General features: G+C 31.1%; 2 protein-coding genes and 1 long non-coding RNA gene across 4 annotated transcripts; 1 reads left to right on the forward strand and 2 right to left on the reverse strand.

Moving 5' to 3' along the window:
* Positions 1 to 4,992: 4,992 nt before the first annotated feature.
* On the reverse strand, positions 4,993 to 7,300 carry LOC100802203 (uncharacterized). 2 transcript variants are annotated; one of them, XM_003536923.3, is made up of 2 exons: positions 6,623 to 7,300; positions 4,993 to 5,111 (listed from the first exon to the last, which is right to left on the reverse strand). In XM_003536923.3, the coding sequence occupies exon 1, from the start codon at positions 7,078 to 7,080 to the stop codon at positions 6,655 to 6,657; it is 426 nt and encodes a 141-aa protein (XP_003536971.1). In that variant the 5' UTR covers positions 7,081 to 7,300; the 3' UTR covers positions 4,993 to 5,111; positions 6,623 to 6,654. The 2 variants fall into 2 exon arrangements, with proteins under 2 accessions (XP_003536971.1, XP_040862260.1); XM_041006326.1 differs by lacking the exon at positions 4,993 to 5,111 and adding an exon at positions 5,899 to 6,334.
* Positions 7,301 to 11,886: 4,586 nt separating this feature from the next.
* On the forward strand, positions 11,887 to 14,911 carry LOC121172990 (uncharacterized). Its single transcript, XR_005886909.1, has 4 exons — positions 11,887 to 12,021; positions 12,640 to 12,748; positions 13,706 to 14,174; positions 14,268 to 14,911. It is a non-coding gene; the product is annotated as an uncharacterized lncRNA (long non-coding RNA).
* Positions 14,912 to 14,991: 80 nt separating this feature from the next.
* Positions 14,992 to 18,292, reverse strand: LOC100804490 (uncharacterized). Its single transcript, NM_001254040.3, has 5 exons — positions 18,113 to 18,292; positions 17,974 to 18,023; positions 17,640 to 17,815; positions 16,815 to 17,013; positions 14,992 to 15,588 (listed from the first exon to the last, which is right to left on the reverse strand). The coding sequence occupies exons 1-5, from the start codon at positions 18,163 to 18,165 to the stop codon at positions 15,380 to 15,382; spliced, it is 687 nt and encodes a 228-aa protein (NP_001240969.1). The 5' UTR covers positions 18,166 to 18,292; the 3' UTR covers positions 14,992 to 15,379.
* Between the last annotated feature and the right edge of the window lie 1,342 nt (positions 18,293 to 19,634).

The raw sequence follows: 19,634 nt of genomic DNA on the forward strand, positions 1-19,634 counted from the left end.
GCAGTGCAATAAGTGGAAAATTATGGGTTTACAGATTTTGCAATGCATGGATATGACTAGAGAATATCCAGAGTTTTGGACTGATTAGTGGATTCAGAAGAAATAGTATGGTTGTATCTTTGAACAAGAGTGTTAGCAAACACTAACAATTAACATGTTGGAATTTATTATAAACCATAAATTTTGGTATGCCACTTCTAAATTAGAAGAGAAATTCATTAAGAGTGTATTTGGATGAGAAAATTTAAAATTCTGAGAAATTTTAAATTTTAAGAATTTTAAATACTTTATTTGAAATTTTTTTATTTTCAAAATTTTGTGTTTGGATAAAAAAAATTGAAATTGTGAGTGAAAGAAAATAAATGCAAAAAGAAGAAAAAATATGATTGGTGTGTTTCTAGAGAGAAGAATATTGAAGTGGTATGGGGAGTCGCAGGAAAATCGGGACACGACGGCGTATATCACTGCATCCGACCACAACATTTAGTCACGACACAAGGCATGACCCAAGCCCTCCGCGTCAGCAAGCACTTCTGCTACGTGATGGACAATGATGACTGCTCCCATGACTAGCGGGTGCAGTTTTACATGTCCCCCTACGTCTGCATCCAATCGACACTCCGCGAGCTCATATGATGCTTCTTGAAGAAGAGAATCATTGATGTGAGAGAAGAGTCGTGAGTTCGAACAACTTTCAGGTGGAAAATATTTTAGAAGGTTTTTCTATCAAGAAGAGAGTTTTAATTTCTTATATTTTAGTAGAAAATTTAAAAAAATTCACATTTTTAGTTATTTAAAATTCTGTTTTAAAATTTCAAGAATTTAAATTCTTCACATAAAATATCTAAACAATGAATTTTAGATTAAAAAAACTTTAGATAGTTTATATTCCTAGTCATTGATAGCACAAGTTCCAACCCTTTGATGCAAAAGGACATGAAAACAAAATGTGAGATATAGATTCTTCCTCCGCCTTAAGGGTTGTTTGATTGTGAGGACAGAAGAAGATAAAAGAAAAACAAGTAAGAAATAAAAGAAAAATATTGGTGATTTGGTTGAAAGGAAATAAAAGAAAAGAAAATAAACATTTAAATAATAAAATAATGAAAAAAAAATTGAAGTTAAATAAATAATCATTTTAACATTTTTAAAACAGGACATTTACACCACATAGCACTATAAGTCATTTTATTCATTCACGGCTGTTTTTTTTTTTATTGTTACTTCCAAACCGTGCACGTTTTCCAAAATCATCTCAACTCACCGCTCTTCCTCGCGCCTTCTGCTCTCTTCTGCGATACCAAACAGACTCTACAAAAAAGGGCACAACAAATCTGAATTTTGCACGATTATATATGTTCCTTTTATTAAAGTTATCCTTTTTGTAGGTAACCTATCAAAAGACATCCCCCAAATGAGTATAATCACATTCTTTGGGATATATAATTTCCATAATTGCTTATAAATAAAGAGCCAACAAGTTCATTGACTAGAGCCATGCCAGGGCTTTATAAGCTTCCTTGCCTAAGTATAATCCCGTTGATCCATTTTTTCAAAGCAACAGGTCTCGTTCATGACACTCAAAGCAAAAAATTTATCCACCAAAGGAAACTTTCAACTAAACCATTATCTTCTCCACCTAAATCTCCATCCATGTTAACTCATTTTACTAACTACTTGTTTAAATGAGGTTCGGATATTTATGTCATTTATTATACACGCTCAACATATCAAAATGAAGAAAAAATAAACTTTTTTGTTTGGGAGATTTATGTCATTTAATATACATATATATATATATTTTCTTTTTTTAACTTTCTTTCCTATCAAATAACCTAAAAAGAATCTCACTTTGTGCTTCTTTTCTTTCCTTTTTTCATTCTTCTTAAGTGATAGGTTGAATCTTGGTTTTTTCGTAGTAGGCAAGTGCGCTAGAGTTCCGTTGCCGTTGGACTAAGAGAATGAACTCATTCAACCCTTAGCATGATGTTGGTCCAAAACACTAAAACTAATTAGTGTGAGAATTGATTTGATACATTGTACTTCCAAGAACTTCAAAGAAATTTTTTATTTTCTGAAGCTAATATATATTTTTTCTTGTTTTGATATATTGCATGCATGTTCATAATTCATCGTACATAACTACACCCATAACTAGCCTCAGTCCTACAGATTTTCCACACCTTTGCTGTGTCTTCATCCATTGCTGGTCACTCTGAGACCAGGGTGATTCTAGCAAGGAACAAGAGATTGTCTATTCATGAGTTGATCGAGGAGGACTTTCAATCGGAACTTGTAGCATCCAAAAGAATTTGAATGGAAAACTCTTAGTCAGTAGTCCTCATGGCCACACCATACCATAGTGCTGATAGTCATTTGGAACAATAATTTCTGGTGTGAAGATAGTTGACATAGAAATTTATATCAACCAAGCCAAACTGGACTGTAATTTCTAACCTTTTATGCTATGCAAACAACAATAAAAGGGAAGAAAAATAAACTGAGCATATGATCGATCAAGGAATAGCATAGCATTACTTAACAAAGCATATTATGTTTTGTTGCTAATGGAATTAAAATATTGGCGCTTAGTGGTTAAAGTTAGTGGTTAAAGAGAGAAGAGGAAAGAAAGAGATCTCCCACCAATAAAAACTACTAGATTAACAATTAATTTACCGATAAAAAGTATTTTATTGTTAATTATTAGCTCAATGCTAGGGCTGCAACGAAAATGATTAAACTGATACTGAATTTTAAAATTAGGTTTGCCATGTATAATTTTTTCCCTTATACTACAAATAGAAATCAAATAAAAAATTCAAAATGTTTTAAAATTTAATAAACATATTAAATAATTTCACAACATTTTTTTAAAAAATATGTACATGTTGCGTGTCATGAATCATAGTGATTAGATCATGAACGGTGGAAAGTGATTATGATGATGAGTGATGAGATGAATGGTCATGAATCATGATTTTGTTAAGCACTTTAGTAATATACATTAGCCCCGTAAGTGAACAGTGAGCTTAAGGAAGCATAGTGATTAGATCCCCACCGGCCAGAACCAGGAGTAAAACTAAAGTTTTCAGTAAAGCCAAATGAATGGGGTTAGGTGGAAGGTATGATTATATTTTATCTTGTTTATTTCTCGTCCATTCTCTATGGCCAAGGATTTTCTCTTTTGGTCGGCACTTCAAAGCATTGAACTTGAAATTTCCACTTTAAATGAAATCCAAAGAGGATGATATTATTCATTTCTGTAATTCTTAGTAATATCTGCACAGTTATAACACAATTTAAGAATAATGCTATGCTAAAAAAAGACACGGATATGTAAATTTGTAATGTAGGTTGTATAACAATCAATTACAATAAAACCTGTTTTCGATGGGAATTACAATAAGAACTTAACCCTGGTTATTAAATATATTTAATATCCCTTGATTAGCGAAAAAATCATGTTTGAAAAGAATATTCACCTTAGTGCAATCACAATTTTCAAGAAAATTTGTTGTTAATACTTTTAACATGAACAACTCATAATACAATAATAATAAAAAGTATATTTAATATTTTGATCGTCAACTTTTGTCTATAAAAAGCATGACTTATCACGACTTTCACTGTGTCAATTTTGAAGTTCTCTCCCTCTCCCTTTTTGTGTTTCTGAGATTTTATTTAGTGTTATAATGTGTCATTAATAACAGTTTTTTATACATATATTTAATTTTCATGACATTTCATTGTTAATTTTTTAAACAATGATTATAAATATATTTTATCCTCTAAAATATAGATTCTTACTTTAGATGAATTGAATCTATAAAAAAACAAAATTAGACATGATTTTTTTTTAAAATAGTATATTTAAAAGATAAAAGAGAATAAATTATTTTGTCTAGTCTGATCATACACCGAAGACTCCATTAGATAGTGAAGTTGCGAGACAACAAACGTAAATTTCATAACACACCCTTTAGGGTCTTTTTAAAAAATAAAAATCAAATAAAATTTTCCTCTTTTTTTTTTTTTAATTTGTTGGTGAAATTCTACACAGACTTCCTCAGATCCTCTAAGATCTAACTTAATAATCTAAGAAGAAAAGAATTGAATGCGATACTTTTATCTTTAACTACTTTTAATGATAAAAATACTATAAGTTGACCCTCGTGTTTATTTATCTTTGCAATTACATGCATGTTAATTAATTAAAAGCCTAATTTGTCACAATCACTCTGTATTAGCACTTCCTTAACATTTCTCATCCTTTCATTTTCCCAACCAAATATGCCCTTATTATATAGTTACATTTCTCATCAATGCATTATATATATATATATATATATATATATATATATATATATATATATATATATATATATATATATATATATATATGCATTCATAATTGATTAATTCACTTTTTTTTACAGAAAAATAGTTACTCCATTTCATTCATGATAAATAAGAAAATACAAGGTATATGATCAATAACATGATTGCAAACATGTAATATTGACTCTCTTACTAACACACGAGAGACAAAATTAGCTTCCTCCGAACTAGACTCACCTCTGAGTTATGAAAATGGGAAAGAAGCTGTCTACTCCTATAAATAAGTACATCAAATTCAGATAGACCAAGACTTCTGTCTTCTAAAGCATCAGCTACTGATTTGCAATCAATTTCAAAATAACCTCTTGAACATTTAGATTCTGTAACCAGATTAAAGCTTGCAGTAAAGACCAAGCTTCTGCCTCGGCTGGGTCAGGGAGTTGACCATGCTACCAAGTAGTTTTGGCTTTCAAAAATCGTCCATGCCCCTCTCTGATGCAAATTCCAGCTCCAAAGATTTGTTGTTGTTTGAATATAGCAGCATCTATATTGCTTTTTATCTTCCCTTTTGGTGGCTTCTTCCAAGTTGTGGGTTGCAGATTAGAAGTGTAGCAACTTCCACCTTCTTCGAGTAATTCCTTTCCTGAGACCATTCTGAAAAGTATTGAAATGCTAGGGACTGGTTCCTCATTGTTCCAAACCTTGTCATTCCTTCTTCTCCAGATGCACCAGATGGCCATAGCTACTTTACAGCAGATTTCTTGAGAGAAATTCTGTAGAAAGTTAAAAAGAAGTTAGCTGGTACCTTCCAAACAAGAATGGCTTGTTAACATCCGAAAAATAATGTGCCAGTCATTCTCGATATCAGTTTTGCAGAATTCACAGTGGATGGGACATGTCACATGGCACATGCTTTGATCCAAGTCTATCTCTGGAAGTTAGGCATCTACGCAAAATCCTCCAAAGTAGATAATTTACTTTTGGTGGAATTTGTAAAGCCCAAATGAGGTTCCAGCTTCCTTCAACCCAAAAGTTAATGTCATTGAGAGTGAGTGAATCCATTAAACTATGGTAGGCCGTTCGGACTGAGTAAATGTCATTGGGAGTGTGTTTCCAAATCATGGAATCAGAAACAGAATTATCAAAAAGAGAATTTGCAAAATATTTTCAATGTCACTTTGGTTTAGTGTTTGAGTCATAATGTCCAGATTCCAAAGGTTCAAGTTCTGATTAATCATGCATTGTTTTAAAAATTAAAAGAGCAAATGTAAATATCAGCATAGGTAAATCAACCATGACCTATTACAGTGCATTAAATATGAATATATGATTGATTCGAGCAGCATTAATTCGAATTCTTTAAATAATGTGTCAGATTTAAACCTTAAAGATAAAAAATATTTTATTAAAATAAATAAATTTATTAAAGATCATCAATCAATTTTTTATAAAGATTAATTATTGAATATTTTACATTATTTTGTGTTAATAAAAAAATTAAACACATCAACAATACATTTTTTTTATAAAAAAATATTGTTTATCATTAATTGAAATTCATTAAAATTTATAAAATAGCATAGGCTTTACTCTCTACTCCATGAATTTTACTCATAATTTTAAAATTAACCGTAAATTTCCATCGATAATAAAAACAGTTAACAAAGAGGGTGGGTATATTATTGACTTGGAATCTTGGATAATCATGCATTGCTAGCTACCAAAATGGAAGAGCATGCAGAACAATGAAAATGATGGACCCATGTTATGCTTCCTTTTTGTAAGTGGGGAAAGCCAAAGCACTTCCTAGGCCTTACTAATTAATTATCTTCATAGTGTTACTTCCTAGAAAAGAAAAAACGGATACAAGAGAGAAGCCAAGAAACTAAAAAGACAGTTCAACAGTTTATCATGACTTTCAAAAGCTGTAACATGGTAGCTTCACCCTAGCACCTTCCATGGGCCATGGCACGGCATATGCTGAAAATTATAGTGTCTGTAGAAACAAAGACGATAGAATGAAAAGAATAAAAGGGAGCAAACCAAATCTTTTACATGCAAAAGAAAATAAAAAAAAAAATTAATATACAGAAAGATAGAGAGAGACATAACCATGCATACTCCGGAGTTCCTTACATCCACAAACCCAACTCAAAAACAAATAAACTAAACTAGAGTTACCGAAAATAACAACACAAAAATTAAAGAAGACCATAATTCTCTCTCAATTATAAATACCAAAAAAGAAATTAACAAAAACGAATTTGGAAGTTCAGTTTGAAACCTTAAATTAACAAAAGAAGAGAATCGAAGTGATCAAGATTTTGCATGGACAACATCTACACTAGCGCCGCAAGACAAGAACCTATGAAAAATCCTAAACAAAGCAGCGCATGAAATTTCCCTCATTTTCCTCCAAACCAAACACTTCCTTCTCCTAATCCCATGATGAGACCTTCCCTGCTTCTTCACTCTCTCCTTAACCCTCCCAAAACATTTCTGGGTTTTCTCCGGCACACTCTCTTTCCTCGAAAATTTGTAGCTTCTTAGGTACATCTGCCTGCACGAGATGCTGTCCACCACCCTCGGATGCCCGCCGCACATGTGCGAACCACCGCCCCTTCTCCTCACAAACTCCGCGTCCGATTCCGGCCACTTGTAGAGGTTCACGTACGTCGCACGTACCGGCACGCGTGGGTCACGTGCGTCGTTTACACACTTTGATAAGCACACAGAACTCATCTTATTATTCTCCTTCAATTTCAATTCCTCTCTAGGGTATGTATGTATGCAATACAACTACGTAACTATATGTTTTATATTATAAATTGTTATTGTAGAAATATATATGAAAAGGGAAAGGAAAGAATAAAAGGGTTGGATTGGATTGCAAGACAAGGGTGTGGGGGAAGGGATTGATTTATAGTGGGTTATTTTTGGCCGTTGTCATGTGTGATGATTTGCAATGACTATGTTATGTTTTGTGAAGGGTATTGATGTAAGAGTTTTACTAATGAAAATATATATTTGTTATGAAAATTATATAAGAGTGTAAAAAAAAAGTTATGAACATCATAATTTAATACATTTTTGTATTTTTTTTAATTCTTTAATTAATGTTTTATGCGCATTTGTTTGAAATTGTCATATATTAATTGAATGTGTGAGAGTTTGTGCTGTTAGGCGAAGGTTAGATGGCCTAAAGAAAATTAATTCTATTTCAGCATATTAAAATTGGGTTTTGCGAGGTGTATAAGATGAATCGTGTTCGGTGTAGTGTGCCAAAATTACAGGAGGCTGCATGGAATAATCATGGTTTTCTTTTCCATTTTTTTTAACCTTGCTTTGATGCTTCACTGTCAGCATTTCATGATATGACATCATTGATATACTTGTGTTATTATTAAATTGATTGAGCATGGTTCTTTCTTTTAACATGGGCTTTACCGATTTAGGATGGAAAATGTAATTTGGTAGAGAATAATGTCCCTTCATCTTTTATGAATATATATAATTTGAAACTCGGATTTAGAAAGAAAAAAAAAAGGAGGAAATATTTTTTTAATTATTAATAAATATTTTTATTTAATTATTTTTAAAAATGAAAAGTAATATATATATATATTACTCCTGTGATTTAAAAATAAAAAAATACACTTTTTTTTAACTTCTCACTCTTGTACACTAAGGAGCGGACCCAACAGTAAAAGTTAGGGGAGAAATATAATTTAGATGATTTTAAAATATCTATTTATTTTATAAAATAGTTCAAAATCTATTAAAATAAAATGTCAACACAAATGTTAGATATAATTTAAAATTTAATTTCTTTTTCTAAATTTCATATAATGAGGTTTAGCTTTATAAATTTAAAACTAAACTCATACATTATAATTACTAAACACATAAATTAATTGACTTAAGATTATTTCAGCTTAATTAAAGGTTTTGAGTTTGAGCCTTAAATATATTTGTGTTAAATATTTAGAGAGAAATTTTTGTTGTCCATGATCTTACCTGTATCAAACATAATTGTCTTTGGTAAAACTATGAAAGATACTTGTGGTTTAGATTAAAAAAAAATCATACACTCAAAGTCAAAATTAGATTAGAACTATATAAAAATGACAAAAAAATAAAGATGAGAAAAGAGATACAAAATATATATATATATATATATATATATATATATAATAAAAAAGAAAAATAGTTATTAATGTATCTTCAAAATTTAGTTATCAATTTTTTATGTTGTGTAACTTTATCTCATAGACAAAGATTAATTATAAATGTATAGTAACATTCAATTTCTCAAATCAATATAAAAGAAAGATAATAAAATTATTTGGTTATAAATGTATATATTTATGACCTTTAAAATAACACTAATATATTTTTTAAAAGGAAAAGGTATTAACAAAAGAAATAAATAACATCAAATATTATTATTTTTGTAATGAATACTATAAAAGGGAATCAAATATTTTCCAAGAAATAAAATAAAATAAATAATTAATACTTAAGTACTATTATTTCTATAATCAAAATCTTTAAGTAAAAATAATTAATTTGTCATTAAAATATTATATTATATATATTAAAAAATAAAATTTAAAAGAAAAGGGGGCCAAGGCCGCCTCCACTAAACATAGGTTCGCCCATGACACTACCAATGCTTAAAAATTCATGTTAACGAGGCAAAAATAAAAATTTCATTAAAATATTTGTTAAATTAAAAATATACTGTACAATAACATCCTTTTTTTATTTTTTCTTAATAATTTATTTTATTATTTAACCTTAATAGGATTGATAGTATTAAATTTAACATTTTCTTATTAGAAAAAAAAAAAAACTGAATGAGCTTTATTCACTAAGAAGATATTTGTTGTCTGAACTATGGCACCCGAAAATAAATTTCAATAACTCATGACTCTCGAAAAGAAGAAAGCATTTATTTTTAGTCGTCTGGACTTATTTATGGAAAATGGTAAAAATTATGCTACATCAGCAAGAAATAAATCGTTGACCCTGAGAGGAGAATCACAAGATCACTGTATTGCGTGAGCATTTATGTGAGTTTATGAAAGCGTTAATGGTAGCATTAATTATACTGGATGGCATATGGTAAACGGAAGAATAGCTTAATCGCAGAATTTATATTGGATGACATGGTAAACATAATAGCCAAAGTGATATTCAAAACTTTTTAACTAATTAATTCCTTAAGATACTTGTTAAAGATTTCAATAATAGAAAAAATTGTGTTTAAATTAAAATATCATCAATTCCTTTGAGGCATTTGTATGTACCTGTAAAAAAAATTATAATAACATTTTGTTATAGATTTTGAAATAATTTTTAATTGGTTAATAGCAACAACAAAAAACATTTACATTACACATATTTTAAACTCAATAAATTATTAACAACAATGTTATTTGGTACCAATTATATTTGCACAAATTTAAACGAATGATTACGCGAGGATCAGTCTCTTTTTTTAAAAAATAAATAGTAATTAAAAAATTTAAAAGCATCCAATAAACCCTTCATAGAAATAACAGTCGTGCAAATATCACGAAAATGTTTTCATACCAATATACAATTTCCTAATAATAATAATAATAGTAATAAGTAAATCCTATTTTAAATTTTGAAGTCTGCATTTAATACTTCCAATTGTAGATACAAATCATACAATACACACAACAAATTGTGAGACGATGATGACTTTGAAATGGTCCAAAGTTAACACTTAAGATAACACCTTGCTGGGCTATATGATATCTCCTCCACCTAATTCCGTTATAATGCCTTTAGAGACATACTTAATTAAACATCTTTAGCAGTCTTTCAACTAAGATTAGGACAAAGAGAGATTAGTTTAATGATATATCTTATTTTATTATTTCATTACGTATTTATCATATTCTTTTTAACGATTTCGCAGTGATGTTGAGCCACTATTTCAAAACTCCATTGACTTGTCATAGTTTACCCAATTTCTTTCTTTCTTTTTTTTTTTCTGGGGAAGACAATGCAGAAGTGTCAAAATTAAAGTAAAAATACAATTATATTTTTGTCTTATATTTTACACATGTCACTTATTAGTTGTGTCTAAATATGACATGTTAGTTGTGTGCTCATAGAAGACTTTCTCTAAGTTATAATATATTAACAAAAAAATGCAATATTATTTACAATTTGGTCGCATAGTTGCATTAATCGTTTGCAATGTCATTTAAATGGGAAACGATAACTTAAAATTTAAATACCAAAAAATAAGCTAGTGCACAAAAAAACTAAAGACTTTGTTGATTATCTTAATAGACGCTTAAGGAATCTTGTTGGCCAGTTGAAACCATTGTAAACGTTTATGCTGGTATTTAGTAACTGGAAATTGCTTATTAGTACGAAAATATTTTCATGATATTTGCACGACCGTTGTTTCTATGAAGGGTTTATTCAATGCTTTTAAATTTTTATTTATTATTTATTTAAAAAAAAAGAAGAAGAGTGATTCACGTAATCATTTGTTCGAATTCATGCAAATACAATTCATACGAAATAGCACTGTTGTTGTTGTTATTATTATATATTATTATTAAAATCTTAATGTTTTTAATTGATTTTTCTTAACAATGTGTTAAATTTTAACTGATTCCCGTTTAACTGATTCACCTTCCATCTTTTATTAAGGGTCTATGCTTATGTAAAATGGTGAACAAACACCAATAGAAGACAAATCAAGGAGATAGAAAAACTAAAAGATCATAAAGATAATTCGATTAAGCATCAATAATCGTCAAGGATTAAGGTCCAACCCTAGAACTAGGTGATTATTATTCACACGTAGTTAAGGAAATTAAACAAAGCAAATAAAAGAAAAGGAAAATATCAAATCGGGTATAAAAGAATAAAAGAAGAAGATCCTCCGCTTTTCCATGCTCTCTCCCGTACTTATGCAAATCAAGGTTAAGATCCCTAATCTAGATTCAAAATGTTATTTAAAGAGAGTGAGCTAAAAGAATTAAGTCTCAAATTACAATTAAAACCTCAAAAAGACATGGTGTGACTCACAGGGCATGAGGGAGAATATTAATTTTAAAATAATTATTATAAAAATTAATAAATAGATCATTAAATATAATTATTTATGTTGTACTTAAAAAGATATATTGACAGAATGATAATATTTTATTTTATTTTTGAGTCAAAAATAATTCTGTGTATTAAATAAATCATTTCTTATATATAAACACAACAACTTTCTACAATAAGATGTTAATTCTAATGATAATATATAATTACTTATGTTGTACCTTAGTAACCTATTTTCTCATATTATAAAATAAAAGAATGATTAACTTAGATCAAGAGTAATTCTTTTTGAGAGACTCTTCATACTCTTCATTCATTTAAATATACACCAAAAGGAGTTAATGAATAATGAAAATAAAAAATAATTTGAAAAAAATTACTTTTATAATATATATTCCCAATATACTCCCAATATTGATATGCTAGTGGCCTAAAGAAGTATAATGGGGTAACAATCTCATATGAATTTGGTGAGATTGGAACAATACTGTGAATTTGGTGAGATTGGAACAATATGTTGGCGCCTTGAGATTCTATCTCCTTACTTCAAGCTGGCATTAGCTGCAACTTTGTGTCAAGGTTTGCTAATGAAGCTTCTATTGTGGTTGGTTATGTTTATGAGGAGGTTCTGTAGTATCTCTGGTTGGAATGAAGAGCTAATGAAATGAAAGTTATAATAAGAAAGAATAGCCAATACCATATATACAATAAAGTTAACATTTGTTAACCTTTGGGGCTTTGCCTTTATTTGGTTGGGCACTAATGGTGGGTAAGAGGCTTTCTACATGAAGCTAGTGGCATAGTGGGTTCATTATAAATCACAGTATGTGTATGTTGCCCATAATCTTTTAATTATATTAAGTAAAGGCCACATCTTCCATTGGAGTGACTTTGGTAGATGTTTGACCCTGTGAGGTATCAATCAATCATCACTCTTCACAATGGAGAGGAGTTGTTCATACAACTGTCAAGGCTAGCACATGTGCATGCTGAATTTTGCTAAAGCAGAAGTTTATTTCAAATTTTGTTACCTTGCCCCATATTTTCGTGTAGACTTTTATGCAATTTATCCACTGAATATTGTACAAAAACAGGCAAAAATTAATAAGCAGAACATTTTCCTTGAAACCATTTTTTCTTGAATCAAAGGCACCCACAGAAGTATGTTTCTTATCCAATCTTCTTTCTTTCTTGCAGTTTCTGTAGGGACACAATTAAGTCTATTTATGGTCCCAATTCAAAGGAGCTTCATAATTTCAATAGCTCAATAAGGAACTCCTCTAGTTAGATTTCTTAATTGCTCAAGGTTTTTTTCTTGTCCTTACCTTGATTAGTTATTATGCTGGTGGGAACTTCTGAAATATGATTTCTTATCTAATGCTAGTGCTGCTTGAATCTACAAAGTAGAACTAGAACCTAGCAACACTGGGAAAAAATAGCTATGGACTAGAGGGTTATTATTGTATGCTGTTTTTTTGGAATTATTGATTCTTTATTGCCATATATCTTATTTTGGGCTAACTGAAGGACCCTAATTAGTAAAACCAACTATTTAGTAACTGATAAAACAACAACAACAAGCCTTTTCCCACTAGGTGGAGTTGACTACATGAATCAGACAATGCTATAATGTTCTGTTGTACCTCTAAATCTTTTTTTAATTCTTTTACCTATTGTTTTTCTTAGTCTCCCACTGCCTCTAGTGACTATGCTATCCTCCATCTGATCTACTCTCCTTACTAAGGCTTCTAAGATCATCCTCAGACATGCTCAACCCTCTAAGGCAAGAATCTACCATCTTTTTTACAATAGGTGCTACCCTAACTTTTTACCCAATGCATTCATTTGTAATCCTATCTTTTCCAGAATGTCCACTAATCTAATGCAGCACTCTCATGCTTCATTGAATATATTCTCTTGGTTTTTCATTGACCAATATTTAGTTCCAAATGACATCACTAACGTTCTGGTTGTGTGGGAAAATTTTCCTTTAAGCTTTATTGATAACTTTTTATTACACACTCGGGGCACTCCTCTGTTTCTTTCATCCTGCTTGAATCCTCCTTATTTAGTGACTGCCATATTTAAAAGAATGTAATGACTAGAATTCATCTAATAAGAAATTGAGAATCTTGATCCATGGAGACAACTTCTTTGTATAAAACTTATTGACTACAAACAGAAGTTGTTCCCTGAAATTTTGTGATGCCAAAATTTTGACTGGAAGTGGATTATATACTAAATGGAATATTTGTGACTGCAGGCTTTTCACTGCCTTGCATCTTGTCTGGGATGGGAGGAATTCTCCTCACAATGCATGTGTTTATGCCTTTCAAGCACTGTGCTGTGGATCTCTACACTTATTGAAGCGCAATTAGTCAGTTGCTGGTGTTGTGAGACTGGCAAACTGAAACTTCCATTCAAAATTAAATTTTACTTCCACATGTTCCTCCTTAGATCACTATGTTCATGAAATGGTTGCTTTGAGTTTGATTATCATGGTCAAGGTCTCCTATGCAGGTTTTTTGCTTCTCCTCTGGTCACACAGAAGCAGTAGCAGCTGGTTCACAATTCAAAGCATCTTCTGCGGTTGTGATTGCTAACTTCTGTGCACTTGGAAATCTGAGCTTAGATGGATGGTTACTAAAATAGAAGTTTCAACTGATTTGTTTTTTTTTAAAAAAAATAAAATAAAATTATAGCAGCGTTCTCTCTACTTTCAAAGACTCAAAGTGAGTAAAATTATTTTTGTCATGCATTCAAATGCAAATCTACGTTAGTCTTTGTTATCACATGCATCTTAATTCATTTCATTTCGTTTGCAGCGATGGGAGAAGTTTCGTGCATCGCAATATATGTTCATTATGTAATGCAGTACATGATGAAATTTTTTTCAGCTGATAATAATATGGTAAAAAAGGTGTTAGAGTCCCACAGTTGTAGATAAATAATAACTCTATGGTCTCTAAATAAGGTCTTGTGCTAAACCACCAGAAATAGAAGACTGAAAAAGTATAATATGTTTTCATATCGGTGATTGGTTGTAAAATGCTATATGGTATGGAATTCAGAGAAGGGGATTTGAACGGTGGAATCTCATACTGATTCTGGCAAGAGAATTTCTGGTCTATTAGTAGTTCAGAGATAAGAATGGAACGTCAAATAGATTTCGGTAGTAAACCTTATACTTACACCTCTCTTTGGCTACTAATCCTTTGCGCTCTGCAAGATTTTTCCGAATAAAAAGTATTGGCCGCAAGAGTAGCAAATATACTATAAAACATATCCAAAATTTCATTCTAGTGCTGGAGCCGTAAACAATGTATTTCCCATAGGATGAAATTGGGTCATCCTACTCCCTTTGGCAAGTTTTGTGATTTAACTGACTAGTGACTTTATGGGGAATTCGAATTTTAACTTACTGCCGTCTCCACCCTTTGTGTTACAGGTATTTTTTTGTCACGAGAGATTTCGTATGGTTTTTGGTATCTAGCTTACTAAGAATAAATAAACGTATTCACAAACTGCGGAGTCAGATGAGAATGTTAGTTAGATATTTGAAAAAAAAAATGGGTGTCTAAATATCATTGCTCTAAAAACAATGGTCATTCATGACATTTATTTTGCTTTTTTGTTTCTACTAGATTGCTGAGCAAATCTTGAATATGAAGTACAACATTTATTTCTTTTGCTGTTCTGTTTCTACTAGATTGCTTAGCAAACCAAAAACATGAAGTACAACGTAGCTCTACCTCTATGTCATGTACAGGTATATATGAACATTGGTACACCTTTCTTTCCGCTTTGATGAATATCTCCTATAATTAGCAGAGTGGCATGTCAAACTAGAAGAAAATAATTTCGCATCCTTTTTCATAAACAAAATTGTGTGGTTGACCTATATTGTGCAGGAGGTATTTTCTTCACTGTCGTTATATCAAATTGCACTACCAAGGCCCAGCTCATCCCCAATGTCATCATCATCTTCAAATAACTTCAAAAGCCGAGCCCGGTCCTGTTCCCTTAACTTCTTTCGCCAGAACTTAATTGCACCCACCACTCCAAGAATCAGTATAATTGAAACTAAAACACTCAGCAAAACCACTACAGCTATATGCATTCCTTTGCCATCATCATGCTCATCAACTACAGAACATGAATACAATTAATTTTGTTAATATATAAAATGCTAGAAGATAATCAAGTAAATGAGTATCAATGCAAGCATACCCAGAAAATAAAATTCAAGTGCTCTCTACATAAATAAAAGGTTGGGAGAGGGAAGGTTGAGGATATTTCTATCCTCGCTTTACAAAGTGGAACAAACTAAATACTGGCATTCCCAGTGATTCCAGGGGTTGACAGGTAAATAAAGATTCAATATTAAGAAGAAAATAGTTAAGCATACAAGATTGCAAACCAAGATACAGAACCCTATGTGATGCAACATTCCTCCATCTAGTTGGTTATGACAAATAATAATAATAATAAATAATAATAAAGTGACCGAGTAAACTATTCTCTATTATGTTATATTTTGTGTTTACTGAAAAATCGACAAAAAAACTCATTTATTTACAATAAAAATTGCTACAATTAAATCTAAAAGGTGTTAAACCCACTAGATTTGTTATCAGCGGTTACTAGTTAACTTATAGAAGTGTTTCGTCAAATGCTATTCCAACTCTTGTTTATCTAGCTTTACATGTGGAACAAAAGGGGGGAAAATGCATTTAGTGTAACTAAATCTTCAATTCAAATGGTTGGGTACCAAGACGTACCTTCAGTTCAGCTATACATCAAATGCATGCAGTTTTCTGCTTTTCTCTCAACATATGATGCTGAATAAGGATATAAATGAAATTTGGCCAAAAAATTCATGAGCTAATGGTCCAATTAACTAATTTGCTAACATTTTCTGGAATTATTTGTAGCATTTTGGGCAGCTTTTAACAATAGAGGGGATGTTTGCATAGTAAATACAAAACACAAAATAGGGACAGAATAATTTAGTTTATTATTTGTTTCTTTACAATCTGAATTAAAAGTCTACTGAATTTAAGTCATCTTTTATATTAATTTAAATACCCAAGTTATCCATGGTGAACAAATCCAATACAATGGCAAATTGAGGTTACTTGCTCTTTTGTTGACATAAATGATTCATTGGTAAGTAATGAGCACTAGAAATAGATATCAAAAGAATCATTCATACAAATTGAAAATAAATATTTTAGATAAATATATTACTTTTGCAATGGCATATCCTAGGTCACAACTACGTATTTTCAAATAACTAGCTGACATACGTTGTCAAATGGCATGATTGTGGTAATCAAGACTCTTCAAATAAAAAGGTTGCAGGTACTCACCACCAGCAAGAGATAAGCACTCGGGGCACAAGAAAGTAGCATTGAATTCCTTTTCCTTGAACCGAATATATTCACCATCGGGTGCAGCAAAGTCAGAAGGACAAAACTCCCATTCGTCAAATACATCATCCAAAGTAATGCTGTCCTCCTCATAGAGTCCACACCGTTTACATTTTTTACTTGAAAAGTTGCTTAAAGGCTGGAACAGGCACAAGTCAAAATCTCAGTATTAGCCTCGACTCTCAAGCAGTAACAGATGAAGCTCCAATGTAAAGGCACTTGTAAAGGCACTACAGAGTCCCCTTGAACCAGAACCATACAATCAGTATGCAATTAGAGACCTCTTATGTAACCAAGTGTTGAAAATTACTAATTCCTTGGTCAAAGCACATCACATCCCAATCCCATATAATGTGTCTGGATTCACGTTGAATAATTTAAAAACATATTAAAATACCAGCTAAACTAATTTTGGGTAAATGTTCACATGTTTGTAGGTTGTAACGTATTAAGAAATTGATTTGTGTCCAAGATTAATTTTGAGTTGAAATAACTTTTGTTGCATTAGATAAAAAAATATACAGCGACTTTTACTACGAACATGTTTCTAAAATGAAAACATTCAATCATTTCACTCCAAAAACAACTTTCACCAATAGTATGAGTTAGCCAAATTTAAGAGTGTAGTGGAGACATATGATCACTTGATTTACTTCTAATAAATTCACGATGGACATAAAACAAACAAAAATAATAAAAAAGAGAATTAAGACATGAAATAGTTAATGGAAAGTCAAAAAGGAGAACAAAGACAGTGTAAAGAACCTGCCAAGATTCTTGACCATTGAAAGCATAAATAGCGTGGGGTCTCTTGACATCTAGAAGCACCGTCATGTTCTCCCCTTTGCATAGGAAATACACCGTTGTAGTTGCTTTCAGCCACTCATGCGTTTTAAATATCTCAATCGATCTCAGCGACACAACTGCGCCTAACGTCAACCCTGTAAAAATGCAAACAACAGTTAGTTAGTTTTACACAATCCACCCACTTTCTTATTAATTCAACAAAAAAAAAAAAATTCTACGTAATCACGCAAATTGACAAATCAGGAATTGATGAAGAAAAAGAGAAGCAGTAAGTTTGGGAGGGAAGTTTTACCTGGAAAAGAGGTGAAGAACATGAGAGAGATGAAGAGGAGAAGAGGAACCCTGGAATTGGGAATGGACATGGTGAGAACTGGAATGCAAGAAAATGGTGGTTGTTCGTGGAAGAAAGGTTTTGAGTGTGGGAGACTGACCGGGTCGCGCTGTGATTCGTTGACATCCCGTCTGGTGTACGCAAAGTGCGCATTACGCACCTGCTAACGCAATCGGAAGAAAATAGGGGCAATGGCTGCCGTTGACTTCACCTTATTCACAGGTCAACTGCTTCTCCTCGTCTTCCAGTCGTAACCGTTTACCCCAATCAGTTGATAGCTGCGTCTTTTTATTTGGACGCCAAGCTATCTTATTTAAGGAAATCGTTTTCAGACTCTGTCATTGATTTAGGCTTAATTATAAAAATAGTTTATTCTTTTTTCAACTCACAAGTCTTTTTTTTTCAAATTGACTATTTGAGTTTCTAGAGTAAAAATATCACATGTCATTATCTAATTGATTGTTTAATAAATATATAAAAATTAACTCTCATTAGTAATTATCTTTGTAACCATTAAAACATCAAATTAACTCATATTTTATCATTATCAAACTCCCCAATATTAAAACATTTGTTTGTTCTCAAACAAAAGACAAGTCTAAAAGTATCTATACACATGAGATAACTGCGAATCCTTTCAATTCTTTTAGTAACTAATCCTGATTTTGCTCTTGTCTTGGTCTTGTGATGAGACATGACTGAATGCACATGGAGAAGAAAAGGGTTAGCAAATAAAATTTTACCAAGGCATAGTTTCAACACTTCATTCCTCACAAGACTTAGTGTTTCCCTCATCGCACAAGTGTCTCGGTTTAATATTTTTTAAGGTAATTTTTTAGATTATGAGTAATAGTTACAAAGAAAAATTGGTGATGAGGATTAATTTCCACACACATATTAAACAATCAATTAGATAGTGATACGTGACTGTCAACGATTTTGCTTAATAGTCAATGTCCTATTTTTACTTTGGAGACTCAAATAGTCAATTTGGATTAAAAAAAAGGAACTCTAATAGTAAATTAAAAAATACGAAGACCGATTTAGTGAGTTGAGAAAAATCAGAGGATTATTTTTTAATTTTGATATATTGTTTAATTGTTAAGTTAAAAAAATTATTTTCAACTTTTTCATAATATAGTGTCAAATGAAAAGTAAAAAAAAAAAGGAATGACAAATGAATCACCCTAACCCAACCCATGGTGGATTACAAATCAGGTTGAGTCAATCTACAAAAATTTTAAAAATTATAAAAAATAAATAAGTCATAAATGGATTTATCTAATAAATAACCTAACCATAATGTGACACTTTCCTTGTCATTTGGCAATGCAGCTTTCATAAATATTTTCTATTGACAATTTTGGAATCACATAAACAGCAAGACAAATTAATTAAAGAAGACGAGACAACAGAAAATGATCTAAGAACAGTTCAAAATCTAGTCTGCTGTTCATAATTAAGAATTTTATTTTCAATCTAGCAGCACATAAATTGCAATATATATTTTTTGAAAGGCACATAAAGTGCAATATTATTGAAATGTGCACGAACTATATGACCTAAACATCAGTAAAAAGAATTACGAATTATAAGACGTGTATCGGTCTTCCCTTCCAATA

Source organism: Glycine max, chromosome 10 (genome assembly GCF_000004515.6).
Source record: "Glycine max cultivar Williams 82 chromosome 10, Glycine_max_v4.0, whole genome shotgun sequence".
NCBI lineage: Eukaryota > Viridiplantae > Streptophyta > Magnoliopsida > Fabales > Fabaceae > Glycine > Glycine max.

What these genes read in the sequence shown, in the direction of transcription:
- LOC100802203 (XM_003536923.3), bottom strand. Translation starts at nt 7,080, where the DNA reads ATGAGTTCTGTGTGCTTATCAAAGTGTGTAAACGACGCACGTGACCCA.
- LOC100804490 (NM_001254040.3), bottom strand. Translation starts at nt 18,165, where the DNA reads ATGCGCACTTTGCGTACACCAGACGGGATGTCAACGAATCACAGCGCG. An exon ending in GTTCTTCACCTCTTTTCCAG is followed by an intron (nt 17,816 to 17,973) that starts GTAAAACTTCCC and finishes GCATTTTTACAG; the next exon opens with GGTTGACGTTAGGCGCAGTT. An exon ending in GTGCTTATCTCTTGCTGGTG is followed by an intron (nt 15,589 to 16,814) that starts GTGAGTACCTGC and finishes CATGTTCTGTAG; the next exon opens with TTGATGAGCATGATGATGGC.